The sequence below is a fragment of the Desmodus rotundus genome, chromosome 7 (genome assembly GCF_022682495.2).
Source record: "Desmodus rotundus isolate HL8 chromosome 7, HLdesRot8A.1, whole genome shotgun sequence".
NCBI lineage: Eukaryota > Metazoa > Chordata > Mammalia > Chiroptera > Phyllostomidae > Desmodus > Desmodus rotundus.
The window spans coordinates 83317322-83341496 of record NC_071393.1 but is presented as its reverse complement, the minus strand read 5'-3'; the positions used below and the strand labels follow the sequence as shown (position 1 = coordinate 83341496).

Below are 24175 nucleotides of genomic sequence, written 5' to 3'. Positions count from 1 at the left end.
CCGGGATCTGACCCCCGTTTAGCAGTCAGGAAAAATGAGGCGATTCTGCGAATCCATGACATCACGCATGAGAAAGACGAGTCTAGAGGAATCACAAGTCTCTAGGGGGCCCCTTCTCTGTCTAGAATAACTGTGACAAAGGTGGAAGCAAAATAATTTGCTGCCAGGGGTGTGCGGCATCTCCAAGTTTCAAGATGCCCATATTGTTTACATAAAATACCTAACGCACTGTACTTTGAGACAGCCCTTAGGGGGCTAAGGTTTCCTGAGGTGGAATTTCGCGGTGGTGGCTATCCTTCTGAGGCCACCTGCACTGACCATCACGCAGTGCACTTCGTAGGAGATTAAACACAGCAAAACACTCTCAGAGGTGTTTCCGCAGAGCTGGAGAGCTGCGTGGCCCCGAGCGGCCTCCGTCCCGCCCACGACCAGCCCCCGCCCCCAGCGGCCTCCGCACAGAGGCTCCAAGGGAACTCCCGCAAGCCTGCGCGCGCAATCCCCGGCCCCGGATCCGCACGGTGCGCGCAATTGCCCTGGAAACCACTGCGCGCACGCGCACACGCGGGGCTGGGAATTAGGGCTGAGCTAAAAGCCTAGCGGCGGGAGGAGGGGTTTACCCTCCCACTTGACTGTCGCGCCCATCTCCCTCGGGCGGAGCGTCCCTTCCAGCACGCGCCCTGCTCGCTCATTCCCTCAGGCTCTACCCCGCCTCACACGCACCCTTGCCCTCCTCCCGCATTTGTGCGCCGGTGCAGCAGGCAGTGGGAGCATCCGGGCATTTCCGCAGCCGTGCGGAGATCCGGGCGGCGTCGGCGGTTGAGGAGCTCTCATGGCAGGGACCGGGCGGGGGGAAGGCGAAAGGGGAGTGAGGCGATAAGCCGGGGCCGCCTCGCGGTGGGTCCCGAGGGAGGCGGAGGGGGAAGCGCTCTCGCGGCTGGAGGAGGGCCGGACGCGGGGCTCAGCGAGCCTCTCGTGCATTCTTCTGCCCAGCCCGGGCTCCGGACATGCATCTGCATCAGGTCCTCACCGGCGCTGTCAACCCTGGAGACAACTGCTACTCTGTGGGCAGCGTCGGGGATGTCCCCTTCACGGTGAGCGGCGTCCGGGAGCCCGACGGGGAGAGACCGGGGTCTGGACCCGGGAGCCGAAACCCCCAGTCCCGGGCCCACACTTGTCCGGCGGTGGGGGGGTGGGCTGCGAGGTGCTGGTGGGCCCCACCCGCTCTTTCTCTCCGCAGCCCAATTCAGGGGGGAGGAGACGTGGGACTGCGAGTCCTGCGGCTGGTGTAGGGAATTACCCTTCAAGGGAAAGGATTAGGAATCCGTCCCTCTGTCCGCCCACAGCAAACGGGGCTCCGGGGGTGACCAGACGGGAAGGTTCCTCTCATAGGGCGGCCCCCACTCTGCGGGAGAAAGATGATTGCAACCGCTGAAACCCCACATCGCCAGTTTCGCACCTGCTCTGGGCGTGGAGACCGAGAGACTTAGTCTCGTCCGCGAGCGTGGAGGCGACACGGCTGCGCTTGGCTCCCCTTGCCTGCTGTGTTAGGGTAGCGGGGAGACGTTGGAGCCTGCGGCTTTAAACCCGACCCGTCCTCTGTCTCCTGATAATGCAGAATCCTAATTCCGACAAGAAAATAGAAACATTTATTCCCTGCCCCTGAAAAATTTAGAAGGTAAATGTTCGCGTGGCTCTGGCCTGGAGGGCTCTTATTTATCACGAGATCACAGTTTGGTAACCTTCCTAGGTAATATTTTAATCCGTGTGCAAGGTAGGCTGGATTGTTTTTAAGCTAAGGCAACGTGAAATTTCATGACATGCTTTTCTTGTTTGTGCGAGTAAAGTGTATGTAAACAATAACATGTTAGAATCTCTTTAAAATCTAAATGAAATAGGTATGTTTCTCAAGGAGCGAGGATGGATTCTTTCTGAGAGTGGGATGTTGTTAGTATAGCTAATTGAAACCGAGCTCTAGACGTTTCACCCATAGACTCCCTTTAGCCTGAGTTCCTTTTTTGTGTGTTAAATTTCTACATGGTCCTCTTTAGAAGGAACTGTAGGCAATGAGACCTTGATGAAGTACACATTGTTATTGGTAACCGTCTGCTTGATAAAATTGGAAACAGCATGATGGTGTGCTTTTTAGACGAGGGAAACACTTTGATCTGATGTCTGCTTTCCAACAGTATGTTTTTAAAGCTGCAGAAATAAGAAAAGCTCCAGCAAAACTGCACAATCATTATGTAGCACAATCATTCTGGAACAGAATTTACCTGTCATTGTGACACATTAAAAATAACTACAGGATTGCTTTTTGGCCATTTTAATTTTAAGTGTAATTAACTTGGCTATGTTCCAGTTGAGAATGAACATACAATTTGCCTGACTTATATCGTTATACCTTTATCAATGGTGTCGTCTGTGTGTTGTGTACATGTCACTTAAAAGATCCATCTAGTATTGAGCTTGGACTTCAAGTGTGTAGAGCATATTGGGGCACAGAGACGAAATTTCCCTCTCCCCGAGTTGTGTAGGTGGGGAAGAAGTTCCTCGGGCTTAGACGAGCAGACTTCCTCCATGAAGAAACCAATCTGGAACCATGGGTAATGGGTTTTTTCCCACACTATCGTGGTGGTAGTTGCCCGTTTTCGTTCAAAGTGGAAGGGTGTGTCCCTGCGGGACTGGTGAAGAGCGCTCAGATGGGTTCAGATGCGGTCTGGAAAGGCCAGTGCAAGAACGTCGAGCGCTGCACAGGTGTAGTTATGCTGGAGGCCACCCGTAACCAGGTTCTCGGAATCATTTTCATTTCTTTTTCCACCTCCCTAATTCATACCTGTCACCAAGTGTAGCTGACTCTCTGCAGTCTCTCAGATTTACCCCTTTTTGTGTCCTTAGTTACTACCTTTATATAGAATCCTATTTGTATTATTTAATGAGACAGCTTCCAAGCTAGTTTTCGTGACACTTAACCTGCTCACTTCACTTCATCTCTTACACAGCTGCCGGGATATTTTCTTCCAGTACCATTTCACTGTATCATTCTGGGCTCAGGAGTATGTAGTTGTTCCTAACTGTATGAAATTTAAACTTGTCAGATATTCTTCCATCCTTGACTTTATATTTGATTATATATACTTATCATCTTGGTCCTACTGCTATAGACATACTGATTTCTTACTCTAGCCTTTATTTTTATGTTGCAACGAGAGAATCCTGGCTTTTTAATTTCCCAAATATGACTCAAAAATTACCTGGTTTAGGATGCCTACCTGTTGATACTGGTTATTTGGCCCTTTGGCATTATAAACCTATTCTCATTTTAATATCTAAGTTTTGAGTGCACTGATCCAGTTATAATTTTGCCTTGCACTAGATAGGGCCTTCTGGACTTTATGAAGAAAAGATTTGTTTGAAAAGAATAAGAACAAGCTGTTTTTAAGCACTTTAGAATTAACAATTATTTAATGCCTATATTAGTATTAGTATGGTAGGAATACATTTTTTTTTTAACAAGAAGTAAAGCTCCTTTACGTAGAACATGACACTTAATTTGTAAGTACAGCAATCAGATGGTAAAACCTTAGTTCTGGGTCAGGTGACAAAAACAAGAGCAGACAGGTGTGGAATGAAGTCTTATGACTTCTCATCTGGTGGGCTTTTTTCTGTTGTACGTTTCTCTCCTATCAGAGTTCTTGCTCTGCAAGGAGGGGTGGTGTGTGTGTGTGTGTGTAAGGCCAAGACAAGGCTGTTGAAGATGGAAGACTGTTTTGCAGCTAGCCAGTGATTCTTAGCCAATGATAATCTGATTCCCTTTTCAAAACAGGGTATATCATTTATTTAGGAGTCTATACACGGAAAGTTTTAGAAAAGGAATTGTTCTAAACACATTTTGAAGTGTTCGTGACATTCGTAATTGAAAAACTGTTACATGTGTTGCACCATGCCTGGTGGGTGGTGGGTGGTGGGTGGTGCGACTGGATGGTGAGTGACTGCTTGGTTATGTCACTGTGGCCCGGTGTGTTCTGTGTCGACATGCTGGTGCAGTTTGTATCGGACAGTCCTAATGATGTGTATACTTACAGTGGTAACGTGAGTTATGATGGCTTTCACTTATGTTTTGGCAGTTAGCAGTTTTTTAAAAGAATTGTGATTTTATAAATATAGGTGATTTTATCTAGAGGTGATTTTATCACCTTTTGATTATTCTGTTCTTTTCAGTGTAGATTTAAGTTCTGGAAATACTGTTGTTCTGCGAAAGTCAGATCCCAGATAGTCCAAGGAGATGATCTTCTACCATGTATGAGCTTTGCTGTATTTTATTTTACCATTGAGACATTTCCAACTACATTCTTTTTTTTTCTTTTTTAACTTTCAGGGTTGTTTTTTTTTAAGATTCTATTTATTTTTATTTTTAGAGAGAGGGGAAGGGAAGGAGAAAGAGGGAGAGAAACATCAATGTGTGGTTGCTTCTTGGGTGCTCCCCACTGGGAGCTGGCCCACAACCCAGGCATGTGCCCTGACTGGGAATTGAACCGATAACCCTTTGGTTCGCAGTCCGAGCTCAATCCACTGAGCTACACTAGCCAGCGCTCCAACTACTTTCTTATAGATAAATGAGTTTCAAGGCTTAATGCAACAGATAGTATAAATTTTTTCTTATTTATGTTATTACTTTCCTGAAAAACATAGTCCTTAGTTATTAAAATGATGGTACATGATGATGATTAATTTCATTTAAATTTTTTACCATTTGGCCTTAAGGGGTGCAGACTGTATTTTTAGGCAGGTAGGGGCAGTTGATGTTACTCCAATCTGATATGAATTAAACACATTGATAAAAGTTTACAAAAATTAGTAAGTCATTTCCACTCTCATGGAGCTTCTAATATACTGGCAGAAATAAAAAAATGTACATAATTATAATGTAAGGCAGTTGAAAGAGATTGCATGTAGTAAGGAAGATAAGAAAATATTTCACAGAAGATTGACATTTGGAAAGACAATGGTATTAGGCCTTTCTGGATGGCAAAACCAACAGAAGCCATGGATGGGGTGATATAAAGGATAAATTATTGGGTATAATGGTGTGATGTGAAGGATAAATTCCTTCACAGAAGTGCTTTAAAAAAATTGAGCTGCTTTATTAAATAGCAAACACCCTAAGAATGTTGAAAAATATAATTTGCAAGTATTATCCATAGCTTTTTTGGAAAACTTACTTGTATTCTGACATTTCTTGACTTTTATTGTTGGCTGTTTTTCTTAAAGTCACTAGGTTATAATGAATGAAAGAACTTTAAAAGTTAGAAGTTAATGTTATATGACCTCTTTTTCTGGCATTTAGATATATTTTAATTCTACCATAAAGCATAATAACATTCTAGTCTTAGAATTATGGCAACACCTAACTTTGAAAATGATCAGCCTCTTTATACATTTAGGAAATGTTTGTTGAACTCATAGGTGTGCGAGGCTCTGTGGAGATTAGAAAAATAAAAGGAACACAAAAAACTTAGTCCTGAATTTGGGGAATTTATTAAAGAAGTGTAGGAACCTGGTAGTATACTAGGAGAGTTAAGACTTGTACTTAACACAGCAGGCCAGCTGTGCAGTATTGTGAGGCACTTAAATTCTGTTGGGAATTCGGGAGGAATAATAGATCGCTTCTGGCAGGGTAACTGGGGAGGTGGACGCAAAAATGCTTCTGTACTGTCTGGTTATCATAGGTGTCACAACTCTTAGACCTATTGTCAGCCTATGCTGAGAGTAAAGGGGAGGACAGAAGTCAAGAACTTAGAATGGGCTTGTTTTCCAAGAGAAATTGGCCCTTTTTTTTCCTGGAGAGTAGCTTCTTGTTTACTTAAATTGTTTTTTTTTTAGAGTTTGTGGGCTTGTGTTTCTTGTCAGCCTGTAGGTGTACAGGGAGGGGCAAAAGTAGGTGTATAGTTGTGAGTATGTGAAACAGAGTTTATTCTTATTTATTATTTTCCATAGAACAACAGTAAACCTACCTTTACCCCACCCTGTATATGAGGTTATGTAAGTTCTTTCTTCTGTCCTCATGTAGATGGTTAATTAGTCTTCCTGCTTATAGTGAGAAGACTCCTAGAAGCTACCAGAAACTCTGGTGTAGTCCTGAATAACGCTTCCCCAGAAATGGGAGGTCAGACACCTACTACTTACGTGACCTTGGCTAAATCACTTAAACTGTTTTAGGTTTTTCATCTACAAATTAGGTTCTCTTTACATGTTCAGACTTCAAATGAGCATTATATCAGCTTCTTTAAAGATTTCTAAGGGCCAAGAGATAAAACGGACCAGAAACATAAAATGTTTGTGGTGAAGTTATAAGTTTGGAGTCTATTGTATATTTCCCCTCCACTTGTATGTATAACACAGGTGGCAAACACAAGGCCCTCCTGCTGAGTTCGGCCCTCTGCCTGGTTTTATTCAGCCTGCTGCAGCCCTGAACTCTTGCTTAATTGTTAAGGAGTAGTTACATTTATACAGTCCTAAAATTACATTTGGCCCTTTGAAGGCAACAGGGAGGCTGATGTGGCCCTTGGTGAAAATGAATTTGACACCCCTGATACATTGTACAGTATTGTTGGTGAGACTTTATAGTCAGAGAGCTTGGCTTCCTTTCTGGCCCAAGGGATAAGCCATATAGAGTGTTTATGAAATAGTGGGTCTTTGGACTCACAGTCAAGAAGGAGGCTCTTGTTTATGATTGTATCCCCAGCATCTGGTTACTGGTAGTTGCCTGGGACTGTCACATGCAGTATGGAGTGGGAGATGGGGCCAGTGTAATGGCGTTCAGGTTCTCCACCTTCTAAAGTATTTACTCCTTTACTTTCTGTTCTTAGGATTTGGGGTATTTGAAAGATGACTTTAGAAATTATAATCAGTATCTTAACTTGGATCTTGGGAAATTTTTAGAGCAAATCAGAGTCTTATTTATTTATTTTCTTTTAATCCTCGCCTGAGGACATGCTCATTGATTTTTGTGAGAGAGGTTGGGAGAGGGAGAGAGGAGAGAGACATCCATTGAGAGAAACATTGATTGGTTGCCTCATACACACCTGACCAGGGACTGAACCCACAACTCAGGCGTATGCCCTGAAGGGGAATTGAACCGTGATGTTTTGGTTTAGGGATGATGCTCCAACTGAGCCACACCGACCAGGGCAGAGTCTCAAGTTTTTAATTATCAAAAAAACACAGGATGTTTGGTTACAACCGCAGTGACACAGTGGAAGAAGTCATATGCCTGACCAATTTAATTTTTTCTATGATAGAAAAGCAATATTTAAAAAGGGATAATAATAGAAAATATCTGAAATTCAGATTTAGTGAGGCTCTTCTAACTTGTAGGTGGTTTTTAAAAACAAGTTTGGAAGCCAGATATTTTCATAGAAGTTTCAGGGTTTTCGATCTTTTTGAGTTTGGGGCGTTCTTTTGCATTATAGTTTTGTTTTGCATTATAGATTCATGATGTAGCAGGATAGGATCTGTTGTTGAGGAAGCAGGTACAACTTAGGGGGTATGCCTGTATTTTCTGACTTTTAGATACAGCTCATGTAACCCTGGGGCTTGATATATACATGTGAAACCAATTGCCTGTACTTTTTATTCTCAAACCTTCTCACTTCATGATCGCTAAGGGCTCCTTGACCTCTCTCCTCTCCACTTGTCCTAATATCTAAAAAACATATGATGGTTACCTTATATTCCTCTGACAGGGAAGTATGGATGTATAAAGAGGTTAATGAGTATGAGAGTGAGATTCCTTTAAACACTGTACTATGTGGTAGTTTGGTTGGATGATTTGAAAGCCATAAATAATATCCTTTTAAATTATCATTGGAGATATGTTCCTTTCAGGCCCCTTTCTCTAAACATTGGGCCCTCTAAGGAATATATCATTTACTTTAATTCATACTAAGTCATGACACTTCCGTTTTGTGATTTTAGGAAAAACTCAGGAAACCTGAATGGACATTATGCAAAGGGGCATAGGTGGACCCCAAAAAACCCATGAAAGTTTTGGCTTAGACTCAGTTCAAAGATACACCTAGCTTATATGGTAAAACGCCAACAATTTCCTTGGGGTAATGACTTTGGTTTTGTGATATGCTAGCGACTTCCCCACACGTTGTCTGGCCTTGACTGTATTGTAGTTATGAGGACCTAATAGGAAGGAGATACTCAAATTATTATCATGTGCTTTACCCATAGCATCTTCTCTCATTCCTTTTATGTGGGTGGATTGTGTTTCTAGCAAAGGCCAGTTCCTCCATTTATATTAGTGATTTTGCCCCCTAGGGACATTTGGCAATGTCTGGAGACATTTTATCATAATGGAGTTGGCAGGGAGGACTGGCATCTAGCAGCAAAAGGCCAGAAATCGTGGTAAATGTCATACAATGCAAAAGACAGTCCCCTCGTCCCATGAAGAATTACTCAGCCCCAAATGTAAATACAGGAAATGTATTTACTGTAAATGTAAATACAAAGATGTGAGAAACCCTGATATACCCTAGGTCCCATCCCTTCTTATCTTCTCAAGGGCATTGCCCTAGGAGTTTCTCCTGTTTTCTCCTGTGAAATTGCTTTCTTCTTTATTGAAATACTTTCTTCATGTGGCTCTCCTGGTTTTCCTCTGGTCCCTTAACTGCTCCTCAGCTGGATTCCAGATTTCCATATCCCACTGTTTCTTTGACATCTCCCTCTTGAATGTAATAGCTACCTCAGAGTGCCCATCCTCATAACATTCTCCTCCTCCAGCCTTTTCTAAATCAGCAAATGGCTACTTCATTTTTTTTTCCAGTTCTTTTGGAATCTTCCACTCTTTTTAAATTTATACCCCATATCTAATATTGGCAGATTGTGTTGGCTGTACCTTCAAATGCGTCCAGAATTGAACCAGTTCTTATCATCTGTACTGCTACCACTCTGATCCAAAACCCCGTCATCTCTTTCCAGGGTTATGGCATTCGGCTCTTCACAGGTCTCTTTGCCTTGTCTGTCTTTAGTTTTATCCTCCTCTAGTTTATTCTCAACTTAGTAGCCAGAATGATTCTGTCAGAATACAGTCATATCTACTTTATGACAGGGGCACATTTTGAGAAATATGCCATTTGCTTTGGTTATTGTGCTGTCATCTTATAGTACACTTAGACAAACCTAGATGGTATAGCCTACTACACACTCAGGCTATATGGTGTAGCCTGTTGTTCCTAGGCAACAAACCTGTACACATGTTACTGCATGAAACAACAGGAGGTTAAATCAAGCACATGAGAAAATGGTGCAGTTGAGATGCAGTGAACACATGTATGAGGCTGCTGCCAGCGTAAGTGGCATACTGTTATACGCAAATTTTTTAGAGGGAGAAAGCATATACTCCAACGATAAAAAGAATAGTATAGTAAATGTGTAAACCAGTAGCACAGCTTACTATCAGCATCAAGTATTATGCACTGCACACGATTGTATGTGCTGTACTTTATACGCCTGGCGGTGCAGTGGGTTGGTTTACTCCAGCATCAGTACGAACACGTGAGTAACCTGTTGAGCTGTGCCAGTAAGACCACGGCTGCGACATCACTAGGCAACAGGAATTTTTCAGCTCCATCATAATCTTACAAGACTGCTGTCATATGTTTGGTCTGTTACTGACTGGAACATTACGTGGTTCGTGACTATATAAATCAAATCTTGTTGTTAGTCTCTTGTTCAAAACTTTCAGGTGATTTCTTTTTCTTTACAGTCAGAAAAAAGACCCGTATGCCTTCAGTGCTCTTTATTGCTCTTTCTTTAGCACCTAGAGCAAAAATGTGTGGGGTCCAAAAAAATAACCCCAATAAATTAATAAATGTAAAGGGCACTTAGAGTAATATACAACATTCTTAGGGTAAAAATAGTGACCACTTTTATAAGGCTGTTTTTGATAATATCTGTTGTTACAGATTGATGATGTCAGTCCATATTTGGATAAATGAATTTTATAGGATGGGGGCAGAGAGATCTGACATAATATAATTCAGGTGTAAAAGCTTTGCTGGTCTGGTTTAATCCAAGGGTGGGGTATATTAAGGTAGTGAGAGGAATTGATAGACTCTGTGCCTATTAAGCAGTTCTCAAATTTTCCTCCGTTAAGATTTTGAAGGACTTTAGTCACAGGGATGTCCAACCTGCGAGTAAAGTTAAGAGGGAAACAGCAAAGTTAATCCAAATAATATAGAAAGAAAAAAATAATAAATTAAGAATAAGTTAATGAAATAGAAAATAAATATATACAATACAGGAGTAAAGTTAGAAGGTTTATTTTAAAGATTAATAAAATTGATAAACTTCTGTTGAAGAAAATGAGGAGCCACAAATAACCAATGGCAGTAATGAGAATAGAAGCAACACGATAGAGGTTGCTTTAGACAATTTTCAACGAATAAATTTGGAAATCTACACAAAAGAATACATTCTTAGAAATATAATGACCCAAATTTCATTAACAAAGTAAAGATAAACATTCTCATAAGCCTCCTCTGTGAGCCCTTGGCCCAATTTACCAGAATGTTAAAAGGGGTTATCTCTGGATTGTACCTAACAGATGATTTTATCTTTTGTCTACATTTTTCAAATTATCTATAAGGGCATATGTTACTTTTTAAATTTTAAGGGGGGGAAAAAGGACTGGGAGCTTTGGGTTCTAGTTTTAATTCTGCTACAGGTCTAGCTATGTGACTTTGATTAAATCATTTAATTCCTGGATATAAGATTCCTTTAGTAGATCTAAACTGTAAAATCATTTCCTTTCATGTACCAATTTAATATAAAGATAGAAATTAATCCTACCACTTCAAAAAAAAAACAAAAACCCCAAGTCGTTTCTATATACTAACCACTTAGAACTGGCACTATTAAATACTGCCTGAAAGAAGGGCTGCAGTTCAGTTATTCTACAACCAAAGTCATCACTTTGGTAGATGATCTCCAATTTAAGTAGTTTGTAGCTTATACCAACATAAACCGTTTCCTCTTGTACAGCAGTTCACATTTAATAGCTGGTTTGCCTTAAGAGTATACACAATGCGTAGGCACTCAAATATTTTTGAATAAAAGATAACCAGGAAGTTTGGCTAATTGAAATTGTGGTGGAAAATGGAAGCTCCTCTTCAGTTTCCTTTTCACTTTCTATATATCAACATTGTTTGAACTGTGAGTTTTTTAGAATGCAGATATTAATAATTTTTTTAAAACAAAAAAAATTGAATTCTTTAAGAGTATTTTTTTTGGGGGGGGGCTTGTTTTTAAAAGCCAAATTGGGCTTTTGATTATCTATATAAAATTTTTGCCAGCATAAAATTATGGTAGCCATGTTTGAATGCTCCATTTGTATGTGAATTGGCACATTTTTAAAATTACTTTCCCAGGAATATTCCTTTGGCTGACTTCAGTTTACCACCAAGTGGGAAAATCATTGCCTCAGTCATGTCTTTGTCAGGCTCCTCAATTAGCAATTCCAGGTCCAACTGAGCTGATTGTTAAAACACATAAGACATGTAACTCTTAAAATACAGAATCGCTACACTCCATCTCCAGTTTTTTATGCACTAGCAGGGGCGTCCAACCTTTTGGTATCTCTGGGCCATACACTGGAAGAAGAGTTGTCTTGGGCCACACATGGAATACACAAACACTAATGAAAACAAACAAACAAATCTCATAATGTTTCAAGTAAATTTACGATTTTGTGTAAATTTAACTTGTTGAGACAAATGCTTAGCTCCTTCCAGTCTTTCTATATATGCATTTATAGATGTAAGTTTTATATTTTTCGGACCTACAATTATATCTGCATACCACAAAGTTAATTTTTAACTTACTAATTCATAAATAATTTAGAACTGTGTTTCTACCATAGAAATGACAACATGCATTTTTCATTTACCACGTGACTTACCAAAGTTTGGTGAGGGTTTGTAAACTTACCAGACAATATAAGAACACATTGCATTGTTTTTCACCCTCTTCCTGCCTATAATCTATCCTTCTGTGGCAAGGCTGTTTATTTATAAACCCTGTAAGACACTATTATTTTACACAATGTTTATTTAGATTTACCTATGTACAGTATTTACTATTACTTTGCTCTTCTACATCTCTCACATTCCATTTGGGATCATTTTCTCCCTGGAGAACCTTTAGAATTTCCTTTGTGTGGATTGGTTGGCATTGTAATGTCACCTTTTGCACGTCTGAAAATGCCTGTATTTTGTTATAGTCTCGAGACACATTTTTGCTAGGTCAGGGATGGCAGATACCAGTGCTTTGTCTTCTGACCTCTGCTGTTTCTGTTGAGAAGTCAGTTGCCAGCCTGTTACTTCTTAAAAGTTGTATTTTATTTTCTCTAGCTGCTTTTGACATTCTTTTCTTTGTCTTTCAGGAGTTTTACTATGTTGTGCCTAGGTGTGCATATTCTTTTTTCAGTCCTGTTTGGGACTTTTAAGATTTTTAAATCTGTGAATTGACATATTTCATCAAATCTGGAAAATTTTCAGCTAATATCTCTTCAGTATTGCCTCTGCGCCATTGACTTCATGAGACTAATATTGTCAGTCACTGCTTAGTAACATTTTGGTCATCAACTGCATATATGAAGGTGGTGCCATAAGTTTATAATGGAGCTGAAAAATTCCTGACGTCATAGCTGTCCTGACTTTGTAGTGCAGCACGTGGCTTTCGTGTTTGTGGTGATGCTGGTGTAAACAAGCCTGCGCTGCCAGTCGTGTAAGAGTATGATACGTACAATTGTGTACAGTACATAATACTTGATAATAACCATGTTACTGGTTTGTGTACTTCCTATTCTGTCGTAATTTTAGAGGGTACCCTTTCTACTTAGGAAAAAAAAGGCTTGCTGTAAACGTGTGCTGTGCTACACTGGCAGCAGCCTCCTCTGTCTTGTGTTTACTGCTTCTCTCTATTGCATCATTTTCTCTTGTTTTTGTTTTAATCTTGTGCTGTTTTGTGCAGTCACGTGTGCACAGGCTTGTAGTCTAGGAGTGATGAGCTGCACCGTGCAGCCTGGGTGTGTAGTAGGCTAGAACATACAGGTTTGTGTAAGTGCACTGACTGTATTCAACATGTATTAGGCTTTTCTTACTCTGTTTCTGTGTCTAATACCCTCTCTTTTGTATTTCGTTTTATCCTCTGCAGCCTTCTGGATGGTTTCTTCTAATCCGTTTGCTAATCTTATTTTCAGGCATGTCTAATTTGCTTTATTGTACTTACTGCACTGACTAGTGCTAGGCATTGGTTTTGTTTTTTGTTTTTTGTAGATGCCCTTTAGGTTGAGAATGTTTTCTTCTATTTCTTTTTTTGAGGGAAGTTTTTGTCATGAAAGGATCTTGAATATTGTCAAATGTTCTTTCTTCATCAGTTGATATGGTCACGTGGATTTTCTTCTTTAGACTGTTAATATGGTGGACTACATTGATTTTTGCAAATTGAATCACTTTTTATTAGTAGTATAAGCCCTGCTTGGTTATGATGTGTATTATCTTTTTTACATATGGCTGGGTTTGATTTACTTCTATTTTATTGAGCATTTTTGTGTTAGTGTTTATTGAGGACATTGATCAATAGTTTTTTCCCTTTTTTAAGTTGTTTTTGGTATCACTATATTATTGGTTTCATAAAATGAGTTTTGGAAGTATTTCTTCCTTTTCTGTTTTCTGTTAGGGATCATGAGGAATGGGTGTCATTTATTCTGTGAATGTTAGAATTTGCCAATGAAATCATCTGGGCCTGGAGTTTTCTTTTTCAGAGGGTTTTTAACTACACATTTGATTTCTTTCATAGTTAAAAGATTATTTAGGTAATATATTTCATATTCTTTGTGTTTTTATAGTTTCTTTTTTGGCCGAATTAATCATTTTCATCTATTTTATTGTCTCATTTATGGGTATAGAGATGTTTATAGTATTTAATTGTTACTCTTTTAATGCCAGCAACTTTAGTACTGATGTTCCTTCCTTTATTGTTGATATTGGTAATTTGTGTCTTTTCTCTTTTTCTTTTTCTTGCAGGAAGTTTATATGTTTTATTGACCTTTTCTGAAGAACAAGATTTTGATTTCATTCATATTCACTATTGTTTTTGTTTTCAATTTCATTGATTTTTGCTCTGATCTTTATTAACTTCCTGCCTTCTGCATGCTTTTAGTTTGCTTTGCTCTTCTTTTCTAACAAAGATGAAGCTGAGATTATTGGTTTGAGAGTGTTCACATGTGTACCTATATATTTTTATGAGAATTTTTATACTGGCCACTTTAATGTCTTTGATAATTTTTTCTTTTAATATATTTCATTGATTATGCTATATAGTCCCAATTTTTCCCCTTTGCTCCCCTCTACTTGATACCCCCACTCCCTCCAGCAGTCCCCCCCTTAGTTCATGTCCATGTGTTGTGCATACAGGTTCTTTGGCTACTCTCTTTCCTCTAGTGTTTTTAACATCCCCCTGTGTATTCTGTACTTACCAATTTGTACTTCTTAATCCCTGCACCTTTACCCCCATTCTCCCCCACCCACCTCCCAACTGATAACCCTCCAAACAATCTGCGAATCAATGATTCTATTTCTGTTCCGCTTGTTTGCTTAGACTGTTCTTTAGATTCAGTTGTTGGTAGTTGTGAATTTATTGCCATTTTATTTTATTTTTATGCTATTAACCTTTTTTTTAAAAAAAGATTTTATTTGTTTTCAGAGAGTGGGAAGGGAGGGAGAAAGAGGGGGAGAGAAACATTGATGTTCAAGAGAAACATCCATTGGTTGCCTCTCGCACGCCCTCTACTGATGACCTGGCACACAACCCAGACATGTGCTCTGAACGGGAATCGAAACAGTGACCTTTTAATTTGTGGGATGGTGCTCAATCCATTGAGCTACATCACTCAGGGCATTTATTGCCATTTTACTGTTAATAGTTTTGATCTTCCTCTTTTTCTTAAATAAGTCACTTTAACATTTCATATAATAAGGACTTGATGATGATGAACTCCTTGAACTTTTTCCTTGTCTGGGAAGCACTGTAACTGCCCTTCCATTCTAAATGAAAGCTTTGCTGGATAGAGTAATTTAGGTTGTAAGTCCTTGCTTTTCATCACTTTGAATACTTCCTGCCAATCCCTTCTTGCCTGGAAAGTTTCTTTTGAGAAATCAGCTGACAGTCTTATGGGAACTTCTTTGTAGGTAACTGTCTTCTCTTGCTGCTTTTAAGATTCTCTCTTTATCTTTAACCTTTGGCATTTTAGTTATGATGTGTCTTGGAGTGGGCCTCTTTGCATCCGTCTTGCTTGGGACTCTGTGCTTCCTGGACTTATATGTCTATCTCCGCTGCCTAATTAGGGAAGTTTTCTTTCATTATTTTTTCAGTAAGTTTTAAATTTCTTGCTCTTTTTCTTCTTCTGGCACCCTATGAGATGAATGTTGGTACTTTTGAAGATGTCCCAGAGCTTCCATAGCCTATAATTTTATTTCACATTCTTTTTTCTTTTGGTTGTTCTGATTGAATGTTTTTTTCCTTCCCTATGTTCCAAATCATTGATTCTCAGCTTCATCCACTCCACTATTGGTTCCTTGTAAATTTTTCTTTATTTCACTTAGTATAACCTTCATTTCTGCCTGGGTCTTTTTTTTATGCTGTTGAAGTACCCAGTGAGTTCCTTGAGCATCCTAATAACCAGTGTTTTTAACTCTGCATCTGATAGATTGTTTATTTCCATTTTGTTTAGTTCTTTTTCTGAAGTTTTGTTCTGTTCTTTCATTTGGGACATATTTCTTTGTCTCCTTGTTTTGGCAGCTCCCTGTGTTTGCTTCTATGTATGAGGTAGAGCTGCTTAGACTCCCTGTCTTAGTAACATGGCCTATGGTAGAAAAGTGCACTGGTGGGTTGGATGGGATGGAGCCTTAGGTAATTGCCTGAGCAGGGCAATCTATGTGAACCTGGTTGATGGAGTCTCAGATATGGTATCACTGCTCTGTGGCTGTGTGGGAGGGCTCAGAAAAGGGACAATGCCACTGTCTGACCTCTGGAGTTTTGTTTAGGAGGAAGCTGTCCACTGGCACTTGCCCTGATGCCATGTATTTTGGTTTCTCCCCGTATGCCACTGGTGGCCTTCCAGGTACTGTCCTAGTACTAGAGCCCAGAGGGAGTGAGTCTGCGTAAGTCCTACGTCTGTGGTGGGCCCTTTAAGAGGAGACCCTTGAGAATCCTGCAGTTTCTTTTGCTGCCCCAACCCCTGCTCATTTTTACACCCTGAAGTTATGGGACTTATCTTCTTGGCACTGGAACCCTGGGCTGGGTGGTCTGGTGTGGGGCTGGGATTCTTCGCTCCTGAGGTATTCCTCCTGACTTTTATCCACCACACGTAGGTGTGGGATCATCCATTCCAGGTTTCTGCATGTGTCTACCCCTCCTACCCATCTGGATGAAAATGACTTCTTTAATTCCTTGGTTGTGGGACTTTTCATACAGCTTGATTTTCTGACGATTATAGTCTACTTGTAATTTTTGCTCTGGTTGTGAGATGAGGTGAACCTTGTTTACCTATGCCTCCATCTTAACTGGAAGTCTGTCTTTGATAATTTCAACATCTGTGCTGGCCAGCCTGTAGCTTTTGGTATGAAATTCATGGTTGTTGGAGTTAAGTGTTAAGCCCTGGTCCAATCAGTCATGTTCAGTGGATGTTGGTCATATGGTCTGCCAAAGCTGTTCTTTCAGAAGGACTGGGTGGGGACAGTCTTTTTCTAGAAATTGTCCGTGAGGAAGATGGACAGTATATGTGATATGATAAAACATAATTTTCCTAGTATGGGATGTTTAGGTGGTTCCCATTTTTAATTATTTTAAATAATGCTGCAATAAACATTTCAGTACTAGTTGTAATGTTTGTTTCCATGTCTGAATGTTTTCTGAGGCTAGAGTCCTAAAATTAGACTTAATGAATCAAAGTACTTAAATCTCTATGTAGTCTCTTAATTCATATTATCAAATTGTTTTATAGAAAAGCCATTTGGTTTTATACTCAAGAGTGTATGAGAGTGACAGGTGCACCATACTCTTCTTGCTCATTGCCTTTTTGCGTTCTTTATTTAAGGCTGAAAAAACTACATTTGTCTATCCAGTGCTCCAAAGCATTACTCTCTTTAGGTATGTATTCTGGGTCCCAAGGGATCATACATGACTACTTCAGTACCTGTATCTCTATTATACAGTCCGTAATTTGTGCTAGTTTTCCATCCTCACATCCTTATTGCATTCCCTACTCTAATACCATGGCCAATTCTACATTTTCTTTGAAGTCCTGCTCTGAATATCTCCAGTCTTTGTACTGGTTTTGGTTTTAGTCAGGGCAAGGGACAGATGAACTAAAGTTAAAAACAAGGTTTATTTCAGGATTCCAGATGAAATATGGAATGTGCCCAGGGTGCCCAGGGTGGTGTGGCTCAGTGGATTGAGGGCTGGCCTGTGAACCGAGAGGTCGCTGGTTCGATTCCCAATCAGGGCACATGCCTGAGTTGCGGGCCAGGTCCCCTGTTGGGGGCATGCAAGAGTCAACTGATGATGCATCTCTCGTGCATTGATGTTTCTCTCCCTTTCTTTCTCCCTCCCTCCCCTTCTCAGTCTAAAGTAAATAAATAAATATCTTTAAAATAAAGAGATTTTCAAATTGCATGTGGTACTTAATACAGCCTTATGTCTGAATATGCATGAGTTCTCAGCTCAACTCTCTCTGCTGACTCTGGTGGTTTTGGTTTAAGTTCCCCAGCGTGGTTTTTGATTGGTGTATCTCATCTTTTCCAGCTGGCTGTTAGCCACTGGTCATTATTCTGGAGCACCCTTGCCTCCTCTCACCTGTGAGTAAAGAAAAGCGTTATAAGGTAAAAAAAACCCCAAACACTAAATTGAGCTCTATATAAAATAGTGCACACTGGGCTATTTTAATCTTTTCTCACGACTTTTTGAAGCAAATTTGTGCAACCTTATAATTTTATAACTTAAAAGGAGTCTGAGAAGTGATTTAGTTGCAGTCTTTCCTTGGACTGGTGAAGGAGACATCTATAGAGAGATTATGATTTCCCTGTTGTTATAGTCAGGGTTAGCACCTCTAGGTTCTCCAGAATGTATTCTTTTCATTATTGAAGGTATTGAAAGTTTAATTGCAATTTAATATTTTAATTGCATTATTTGGGAAATATGTTTTTGAACACTGTCAGGAATGTCTTGCTCAAAATATGAGCACTTGGGTTAAATGATTTTCTGGAAATATCCAGTAGTTACAGGATAATTGGCAGTTGTCATAAACATTATATATTAACTTTGCTACATATTACGTAATATGTGTACTATTAACTTTAAAATTTTTTCAAATGTAAAATATATTAAAAACCAGCTAAGAAACAATATGAGCCACTTATTTTATGTTTCTAGTAACTTAATGTTCAAAAAATGTTCATTTAATTGCTTTAAAGTAGCCATTTTAAAAAGTAGTGTTTTACTTTATTATTCTCTGTGAGGCAAATCGTTATATGCTCTAAGCTTTAGAGAAGCTTAGAGTGCTAAAGGTTAGAGGCTAAAAGGTGGCTCTGGGTTTTTATACATGTTAGCTAGTCCATGGAGCTTACTTTTACCAGTTTTACTATGCTTTCCTTTAGAAATTTGTGATAGTTAATATTTTGAATGGTGTATTCTTAACACTGACATATTTATAAGAGATGATTTTTGGTTTCCACTCCCAAACCTACCTCTTAAGGAGAAGGTAGGCCAGCTGGACACAGAGCTGGTTTTGTAATGGTTAATTAGAGCAAATTAATTAATTATTACATTTCTCTTTACAAGGTCTCATTTTCCCTTCAGATGATACTAGCATGAGTAAATTAAAAAACATGTTTTGTTCAAAGATATAGAATAGGCTTAGTCTGGACTGCAGGTGGCTGTGTTTTGTGTGTATGTTTATTTTTTTAATCTTAGTATTTAGAATTTGTTATAGTTCTATTTTGTTAGTAAATTATCCAATTTGGGTAGTTTTTGAGTCATAATAAAATAGTTCTTTTTAAAATTTTAAGGTTTAATTTTAAAGAAAGTTGTACTTTTAAGATCATTTGCTTTTTGGGGGTTGTTAGGAAGAAATTAAAAACCATTTTGTCTCTTACCACTTAATCACAAACGCTTGTAATACATTTAAAAAAATTTTGTTCTTTCTGGTCATAGATTTTTGTTTTTATGTATTATTAAGCTTTGTCTTATGTTTTACTCAGCATAACACTTGCAGCTTTGCTTTTTTCTCCTGCTACTTATAAGTTGTCTGTTACTCTTGCAAATACTAATATGAGTTGTTTTCTAAAAGGAATAGTCCCCTTGGTTACCACACAAGTGGTCTTTATTAGATTAGTTCTGAGAGTGCTCCACCTGTTGTTAATTTAGGTTAATGTTTTTGTTCTGAGCTTTTTGAATACTAATTAGCTTCTGATTTATTTATTTTGCTCATTCAGCATTCTTGAATGGATTTTAGGCTGTTAGAATGGATCATCTCAGCAAAGTGTATTCTTAGTTATGTGGAAAGAAGAGCTGCTTATTTAATGACTACCCTCTCCCCCCTTTTCTCATTGTAGTGAGGACATACCTGAATGACAGGAGTTTTATTTATTTTGGGGGGCTGGTGGTGATGGGCAGAAGTTGATAAGGGTTTCGACTTTATGTGTAGAAACTTACAACCATAGGACAACTTATTAACTATTTGTGACAAAGAATGATTTCTATAAAGAGCTCTTAAATAATGTAGAACAGGGGTGTCAAACTCACTTTCGTCAGGGGCCACATCAGCCTTGAGGTTGCCTTCAAGGGGCTGAAATAATTTTAGGACTGTATAACTGTAACTACTCCTTAACTGTTAAGAAGTAGAAATTACATTCGGCCATTTGAAGGCAACCATGAGGCTGATGTAAGCCCCAGTGAAAATGAGTTTGACGCCCCTGATTTAGAACAAATAACAAGACTAAAGACCCAGTTAAAAATGGGCCAATGGCATGAATAATACAGTTTACAGAAAAGTAAATATAAATAAATGGCTGATAAATAATGAAAAGGTGTTGAACATTCTTCCTAATAAAAATAAAAATGAAAACAACAGGTTGCTGCCAGGTTTTGTTGGATTGGAAAGATTAAAATGTTTGATAATGATCAGGTTGAGTGAGAAAGGGGAAAAATAGATACTTTTATGTACATGGGAAGTGTGATCTTTTTGGAGGCCAGTTCACAGTTGTTATTAAATTTTAATCACTCACCAAGCCAATTATATCTTAGAATTTATCCTATGGTATACTTTCACACATATGCATAATATTAATAATGCACAATATATTTTAAATATAGATGTTTATTGAAGCATTTTTTTGCTTCAATGGTAAAAGACTGGAAACAACCTAAATTAGTTATGACAGAGCCACAAAGTAGAATATTATGCAACAATTAAGAAGGATGAGGTAGTTCTTTCTTTGCTGATATGGAAGAATTTCAAGCTATATTAATTAAACGGAAAAAAGTTGCAGAATTGTGTGTAGCATAATCCCTTTATGTTACAAAAAGACTTATACATAGACACACTAAATGTTTGTATGTACACTAACCATTTCAGGAAGGGCTCATAGGTAACTTTTAAGTGATTGCTCCTTCAGAATGAGGAGAGATAGTCAAGATAGTCAAGTTAAATTTAGTTTTTAAGTTTAGTACATGTGTTTTTTCTCTATAGAAAATCTTGTTACTGAAAACATAAAATTAAATATTTAAAATGATTTATTTACCTTGTAGATGGCTTTAATGGATAAGTAATATATGAAAGCTCTAGATTAATAGGGAAACCTGTTTGTCTATTTTATTTATTGATTGATTTTTATTTATTGATTTGGGGGGGAGAGAGGGAAAAACATTGATTTGTTGTGCCATTCATTTATGTATTCACTGAGTGAATCTTGTATGTGCCTGACCTGGGACTGCTGATGCTCTAACCGACTGAGCTACTCGGTAAGGGCTAGAAGTTAATTTTTAACTCTGAGAGCATCATGGCAGTTAGAATTTTAATTAGGTGACTAAGATGAAGAGAGGGAAACGATACTGGAAAACTTTTGTTAATCTGTGCTTTGTTTTCTTGATTCTAGGATTTTCCTAGGTCCGCATTGGCTTCCCAAAAGTATTTTCTTAAGATAACTTGGTATACAACCAAGTAACCATTAAAGCCCAGATAACCCTGTCTTCTCCTTAGCTTTTTGTTTATGAATAGAGGAAAGATCATAGCAGAAATGAAGAATTTAAATGAATTAATGTGATTAACCAAGAAGGAGAACAAAAATTTGAGCAATCTAAAATCTATAGAAGATGATCATTATTTAAGTGGATAAAACAGTGTAAAGAAACCTGTATTTGCACCCCAGCCCGTGGTTACTTTATCACTTTGATTAAACCATATGAACTTTCATTTCCTTATATTAAAGTGGGATTAATAACCAACTTCTAAGATTGAAAGAAAGACTGGGAATGCATAGTACAATACCTGTTCCCCACTTCGGTACTTACTGAAAGCCTACTGTAACAGGCTTCTTTTTAGTAATTATTTTTCCAACTCAACATATGCCCTCATTTGTAGAAGAGTGAACATAGTTACATGAATCAAATCTCCCTCTCAGGGAGTGGTGGGAGTTTAACAGTAAAACTTGGTAAGACGACACCGTGTTAAAGTAGACAAACCTCTCAGCATACTTTATACCTCTTGATTCATCAGTGCTTTTCTTTTTCTTTTAAATTTAGACATCTTTTGTTGGTTATGTTCCAGTTAAAGGTAGAGGGGTGGGGAGAAAATGCAGACAACTGTAATTGAACAACAATACAAAAAACAAAGTATAATAAATTTAGACATCTGTCAGCGGTTCTCAATGATCTCAAACTTTGACCCTGAAACTACCAGCATGTTAAAGCATCCAGCTACTCCTTAGAAAATGCCAATATAATTATTTGTATTCTGAATTCTTATAGGAAAGGTCATGTTTCTATAAGATTTAAAAAAGGTTTTATTTCTTTTCTTTACACTTTAATTTATCTAAGACTTAAAGTAAATTTGATAAAGTAGAATGGTGCTTGTAGAATATGAGTATTAGTTGTTTGCTTTTCTGAAAGTAGTGTGGTCAAGGGAGTTACATATAAACTGAAGTTAGAGAAGACAGAGTGTGTGATGCCTGTTTGGGTATATGCTTAGTCATTGATCACAATGACATGGAACAGTCTGGAGGGGCAACGATATCTTTATTGAGATAATGATAGTATGTTAATTCAGAGTACTTTATGATTTCAGAAGATATTTAATCTTTCTCATCAAGTGTAACATTTTAATGAGGTAAAAGAAAAGGGCTACTGTGGTTTTCAGCCTCAGCTAATTGGCAAGGCTCTTTAAAGTTTTGGATATCACAACTAAAAAACACAGAAAAGAGTCTTGGTAATAACAAACACTCAAGTTTTTACCTCCTGTATAATTATTGTGAGATAATATGACACACTCTAAGGAAGAGATTATTTTAGACAAACTAATAATGAGATCTGTGGATCCAGGGAAAACAAGTACATTCATGTGACTTTATATATAATTTCCAGGACTTCAGAAACTTCTTGAGACCATCTGTGACTTACACCCATTACACTCCCAATCGTTAGATTCCATGCTCAAAGCAGGGGTAACTTCTCTCTTTCCTAATAGGACGGATTTGGTCTCCAAAAATAAGGCTAAAACAAGTGAGGATTAATATTTTTAAAGCATGTCATTGATTTTTGAACTCATACTACAGGATTGTCTCTTATGAGTTATCGTTCTCTAGTTATTCATTCTTTATCATCATAAGGACAGCTCAGTCCTTCTACAATAGAAATCCTCCCACACGAATGGAAGGGAAGGGTGTTTTTGTGACTCGTCCTCTTCTCTTGGTCTTACCTGTATGTTTGGGCCAAGTTCCTCATCTTTGAGATAAAATGTTTTCTAGGTCAGTACTGTTAGGAATGCAAGATGCTTTCATGGTGCAGTGGCACAGGGCAGTTCTGCCAGGAACCCGAAGGTGGACAACCTGGTTAGGGCATTCCACTTGCTGCAGAAAAGTCTTGGTTGGTCCCCTTTTTTTCTGCTTCCTACTGATGATCCTGTGGCCTGTCTCCCACATGTTGAGCAGTTACTTTATCCTCAGCTAAGTCAAAGATATTTCAGTTATCTAATACAAGGGAGCCCACATCCCATACTCTCTGGGGTCATTTTAGTATTTGCTTTTTACTCTGTGAGCACTCTCTTTCTCCTGCACAATTCATTCATTCTCCCTCTGGTTAAACTCAGTTCTGAAAAAGAAGGATGGAACAAATTTGCTTTTGACCAAAAATTGAGACAGTGGTAATCTCTTGAGTAATTATAAATTTTGTATAACCTTCGCAGCTATTGGTCTTTACTGAGTGCTTTCTGTAGGCAAGGTGCTGTGGTTAATATCTTAGGATTACAAAGTTGAACATGGACCTTCTAGCACTAACAAGACATCTGATGGAATGGAAGTGGGGTGTTGCAATGGAAAGAGCAGGGGCTTTATTATGAAGCAAATGTATCTTCCTATGAACTTGGGCAAATTACTTATCCTTTCTGGGCTTCAGTTTCTCCATCTTTAAAACAGGGCCCATGGAGATATAATATTCATGAAGACCCTAGCAGACTGCCTGATCATAGTAGGTATTCAATAAATGGTAAATTATTAAGAAATGCTTTAGTAGATTCCCTTCTGGTAGGTCTTCTAAATCCATGATTCTGTTAGACTGCAAAGATCAGCCCAAATCTCTCTCTCTCTTTTTATAGCTACTGTCATAGACTTGGCCAAATTAGATTATGTCAGCTGTCTGAACTCTATGTTCTTTGACCAAGTTTCTAGGTACTTAGACTTCTGGAGCCAGACATTAGGAAGATTTTGAATTATTTATTAGTTATACAGATATTTACTGAGGTCTGCTTGTGTGCTGGGTGCTAGGACTACAATGGTAAACAAAGACATGGTCCTTGTTCTGATGGACCTTTCAGTACTGGGAATCGGGCAGACACTAA

General features: G+C 38.7%; 1 protein-coding gene across 4 annotated transcripts in view; it reads left to right on the top strand.

The window, feature by feature from the left end:
- The first annotated feature begins 663 nt into the window (after window positions 1-663).
- DMXL2 (Dmx like 2) overlaps window positions 664-24175 on the top strand; it is a 134730-nt gene continuing 111218 nt past the window's right edge. For all 4 annotated transcript variants that reach the window (XM_045201428.2, XM_024567807.3, XM_045201427.2 and 1 more), the window contains exon 1: window positions 664-1091. In XM_045201428.2, coding sequence (XP_045057363.2) covers window positions 1005-1091 — 87 coding nt within the window. In that variant the 5' untranslated portion in view covers window positions 664-1004. The remainder of the gene's footprint in view (window positions 1092-24175) is intronic.